Genomic DNA, 5186 nt, shown 5'->3' on the forward strand with positions numbered 1-5186 from the left:
GAAGTAAGCCAAAATCAGTGGCAGAGAATATTTGACGATTAGCGATTTTGAAGACTCAGTTATTAGAAGCAATCAAAATGTTACCTTTTTTCTAAGATAAGTGGCATTGTTATTTCATTTGGTACTGACCAACCATTCAATAAACTAAAATACGTTTAAACCCAAACTTTTGTCTGAAATAAGCAACTTTGTAAAGTTAGCTATATGATTTCGGAAATGAAGTCCATGTCTGTCAAGAGTTCTCCTATACATCTAGATACATAATATTATCTTCTTGTATTGTTTATTGTGTGTTTTTTTTTTACTAATATGTGTATAATTTTGAAAATAAATAAAAATCATGTATTACAGGCTACCTTACTCCAGCAGTGCTGGAGGCTGAAAACTGTCTCGAAAGCTATTTCAAGACTCAGTGCCTGTATGGAGAAACGGAATTTCTAACCGAGGATTTTATTTACACTGGCTCCACGTTCATTTTAGCGGAAAACTGTGTACCTTCTTCGTCTTTTTTTTCTTGTCTGTCGGTTTTATGTTAATCATTCTAGTCGTGTGTATGGCTCCTTTTCTTGGACTTCAACCAATAAAATGCGATTACCGGAAACCAGTAACAATGAAAATATCTTTTTGCTACCATACCTTGCATTTTTTTTACAAGTGCCTTGTACAATCGATAAGTGCGTTCTGTGTGAAAACGCAGATATTTGCTCCCACTCTCAAATATGTAGCCTGACTAGAATATATCACGTATATTTGGGCTAAATATGTGAAAGGGAGTAAGCACCTGTGGTGAAAACGCCATTTCCCTGATATCGCTCTGTGACGTTAGTTCATTGTCAACGTCACTGAACAGACATTTGAAAGTGAAAAAACAAGCCATGGCACTGAAGAGAAAATAATGAAAAATGTGCTGTGGCATGGGACACCCCTGCGTGTCAACCCTTGTCAACGACGACACTTACGCGCCTACTTTTTATTCTTGTCGATGGCATACAACCACCACACCAGATCTAGCTTTCTGTACTGACAATATACACCAAAAATCAGTAGAAAGGTATGTGACCAGCTAGGAGGCAGTGATCATCGACCTGTCATGATATCCATTGTAGAAACAACAACATCTGAGTATGCTCAGCTACCAAGATGGAATTACAAGAAGGCAAATTGGAGTATGTTTCAAGCTAGAACAGATGAATTTACAAGGGACATAGAAATAGAGGGAAAGAATATTAACAATGTGGTGAAAGCATTTAACACTGTTGTATTAAAGGCAGCAAAGGAAAGTATACCAAGAGGTGTAAGAAAGGACTACAAGCCATGGTGGTCCAGTGAGATAAAGGCAACACACGAGACACTCACAAGGGCAAGGGATGATGCAAAATTAAATCCCAGTCAGGAATATAACATCAAACTCCAAAAGAGCAAGGACAAACATCTAAGAACAAAGATTGAATGTCAAAGGAAAGGGTGGAGAGAGAAAACATCATCTATGGATATGGAAAAAGATACAAAAAGCTTTGGAACTTGACAAAAGCACTGAGTGATGAGGAAAGCAACGGTGAAAAGATCACGCTAGAAGTTGAAGGAGAAACAACCATAGGGAAAGGGGCAGCAAATGAATTTGCCAAAGGCTATGAGAAAGAAAGCAACACTGATATACCACCATCACGGAAAAAAGAAGTAAGAACTCAATTGAGAGAAAGATCAAAGGTGCCAACACATGAAGTTATGCAGAGAGATATCACCATGTTTGAGATGAAGGCAGCCATCAGAAAAATGAAAATGAAAAAGGCACTAGGTCCAGATAACATCACCAATGAAATGCTTCAACACCTTGGCACCTTAGCATTAACAACTTTGCTAGAAATTCTCAACCTGAGCTGGAGACAAGGTCAAATCCCTCAATGTCGGAAAGAAGCCATAATGATGCCAATACTGAAGAGGGGAAAACAAGTCGAAAGCCTCAAGCTACCACCCAATTAGCCTAACAAGCAGTTGCTGCAAAAAAAATAATGAAGCGTACAATCAACAAGCGCCTACAGACATACTTGGAATCGGAGAACATTCTTGGTCATGAACAAGCTGGTTTTAGACAGTACAAGAGCACAGAAGATCAGACAACACATTTATCTCAAGTAGCCGAGGATGCATTTCAATCAAAGAAAGTAACGCTAGCAGTCTTTGTAGATCTTAAGGGATCATTTGACAAAGTTTGGAAAGATGGCCTTCTTGTGAAACTTCTTACATTTGGAGTAAGTGGAAGAATGTACAAATGGACCAACTCATATCTGTACAATAGAAGGGCAAGGGTACTCGTAGATGGGAAGCATGGCCGAAAAATACTTCTAAAACAGGGTGTACCATAGGGAGGAGTATTGCCACCAACTCTCTTCATACTCTATATGAATGATCTAGTTCCAGAGCTACCAAATGGTGTACAATCAGCACTCTACGCAGATGATCTTGTCCTCTGCTGCTCTGAAGAGTATGTAACTACTGCAAGGTACAGTATACAAACAGCATTAGATATGGTAGTCAAATGGGCCAATGAGTGGTGTGTTACCATCAATAGAGAGAAAACAACAGCAACCCTCTTTACACTCTCACCTAAAACCCAATCTGTCAAACTGACCATGGATGAAATCGATATCACAATGGAAGAACAGCAAACATACCTTGGTGTAACCTTCGATAAAAGACTTACATGGAAACAGCATATAATGATAGCAGAAGCCAAAGCCAGACGAAAACTAAACATCATGAGAAAACTTGCTGGTACAAACTGGGTGCTAATGAGAAAGTTTTGAAATCTGTCTACGAAGGAAATGTACGCCCACATCTAGAATATGGCTCTAGTGCTTGGATGAGAGCAGCTAAGTCTCACCATCAGACTCTAGATAAAGTCCAGAATCAGGCACTCCGCATCATCACAGGAGCCATGAAATCAACACCTATTGCTAGTATGGAGGAAATTACAAACATACAACCATTAAGTAAGAGAAGAGAATGTAAAGCTATGATACAGGCCACCAAATATCAATGCTTACCAAACTACCCCATGAATGAGAGACTGAAACAACTATCATCAGGCCGACTCAAAAGACCCAGCTTCACTCTAGAAACAAGAGCATTGCAAGGAAAACACCAAGAACATCTACCTAAGCATGTCAAACCTATAGATTTTAAAATGAATGACAAACTATATGCAGAAAAGGAGGACAATGTAACCATTCAGACAACAGTTCCGTTACTCAGTGCCAAAGATGAACAATCAAACATCGTCAGAAAAACCGTAACAATGAGCATGTTGGAAGAAGATTATCCATCAGAATTGTGGACAAGAGTTCAGCCACAAATGCGACAACAAAGGGAGGGGCCGGTATCTACATGGAATACACAAATGGAGTACAACAGTCAATGGCAATACCAACAGGATTACATTGCTCCAACTACAAGGCTGAAGAAGAAGAAGCACTCACCCATGCGGCAAAGTACATCAAGGAAAGTGCAGAAAATATGCAAGTAGTATTCCTAACAGATGCCCTCTCCGTAATACAAGCACTGACCAACAACAAACTACCTCAACTTGAAAGAGCTATTTATTCCATCAAGAGCCTTAAAACTGCCATACAGTAAATACCTTCACATTGTGGAATCAATGGAAATGAAAAAGCAGATAAGCTAGCAAAGGAAGGCGCTCAACATCAGCAAGAGGAAAATCCTGTCTGCTACACAGAGATGAAGACCATCATCAAGTTTCTACACAATACCCCTCAGAAGCAAGATAGCTACCATCAACAACAAAAAATTGAGCAAACTACAATCTTCAGGCTCAGGACAGGACACATCAGACTCAACCAACATCTGTACAGAGATTTGAAGGTCATACCATCACCAATGTGTCCCTGTGGAGAAGCAGAGCAGAATACAGAACACCTTCTGCAGACGTGCAAGTTGAACCAGGCAGAGAGAGAGAAGATATGGGATAAACCAACCCCTATTACAGAGAAACTGTATGGACCTGTGGAAAACCTACAGAAGACGGCCAGATTTGTTGAGGAGGCTGGCACTCAAGTGTAACGGCGAACGACAAGAAGAAGAACCCCTGCATGTTCAAACTAAAAAAACAATCAGTTTTTTCTTCATTACTATACTATTTAAACCGTTTATTTGACCATACTATTTTTTATCCCAACAAAAAATTGTATATAAAAAGGAGTATACATTACAAAGTAAGGACCAATAGCATATAGAACACTTTATATCAAACAATTCTCTACAACGCTATTAACCCTTTTACTGCCATGGCATATTTTGGAATACACTACCTTTCACTGCCAGGCCGAGTTGTTTTTAAAAAGTTTTCAATCGGGTATTTTATGACGTTAACAAAGAAAATAACGTTACAATACGTCGCCGAATTCGTAGATGTAGTCCGTGCCCGCTTGTTTTTACGACGCAGTCGGTATAGTTTCCCCTTTTACCCTTTGACCTTAAGGACGCTCTTCTATGGAAACGCAGGTCACCCGATCGCAATTCTGTTTCCCGATTGGCCAAATACTGCGGCGGTGTTCAAAAAAACTGTGTCGAAAATTTGAATTACATGCAATGTGTTATTTTCTTGAAAGAAATGTAGACACTTAGAAGTAAAAAGAGTAAAATTTTACTGCGTCGGCTATCTTTTTTATTATTAAAGATAGTACTTGTTTCAACTTGTATACACCTACCGTGTCTCCACTAATCTGGCAAAATTGGGTATTCACTCGATCTTCAATTTAAATCCGGTTACGGACAGTTTGCTGTAAGCATTCTAAGAGCAAAAGGTTAGATTTATCTTGAATTCAATAGAATATCTAAGAAAATGTACGACACTAATGCATGCTTTCAATAAATACTTTTTTTGGTGGAATTTTACTTCTCATTCGATCCTCGCTTTTTATCGAAAATTAACGAACATGTCGAGATCAAATGAATGCTATCCAACTTCAGAAAAAAAAAATTGTTTAGGAAAGATACATTTATGAAAGATGAACAGATTTATGAAAGGGAACATTTAAAAATGCGCCGCGTGTATTACGTTTTGCATGCTTTTCCACGTAAGATCATATTGCTCTGTAAACAGTGTGATCCGGTTTCGCTAATACTGTACCCAGCTTTATTTTGTTAGTATTTACTTACGTCAAAACTAG

General features: G+C 38.8%; 1 protein-coding gene across 1 annotated transcript; it reads left to right on the plus strand.

The window, feature by feature from the left end:
* Positions 1 to 1449: 1449 nt before the first annotated feature.
* Positions 1450 to 1980, plus strand: LOC148610886 (uncharacterized). Its single transcript, XM_088595197.1, has one exon. It carries the CDS (start codon positions 1450 to 1452, stop codon positions 1978 to 1980), a length of 531 nt encoding a protein of 176 aa, XP_088451323.1.
* Positions 1981 to 5186: the final 3206 nt, after the last annotated feature.

Source organism: Perna viridis, chromosome 7 (assembly GCF_037379345.1).
Source record: "Perna viridis isolate PV_CMFRI_1.1 ecotype Kerala chromosome 7, ASM3737934v1, whole genome shotgun sequence".
NCBI classification, from domain to species: Eukaryota; Metazoa; Mollusca; class Bivalvia; order Mytilida; family Mytilidae; genus Perna; species Perna viridis.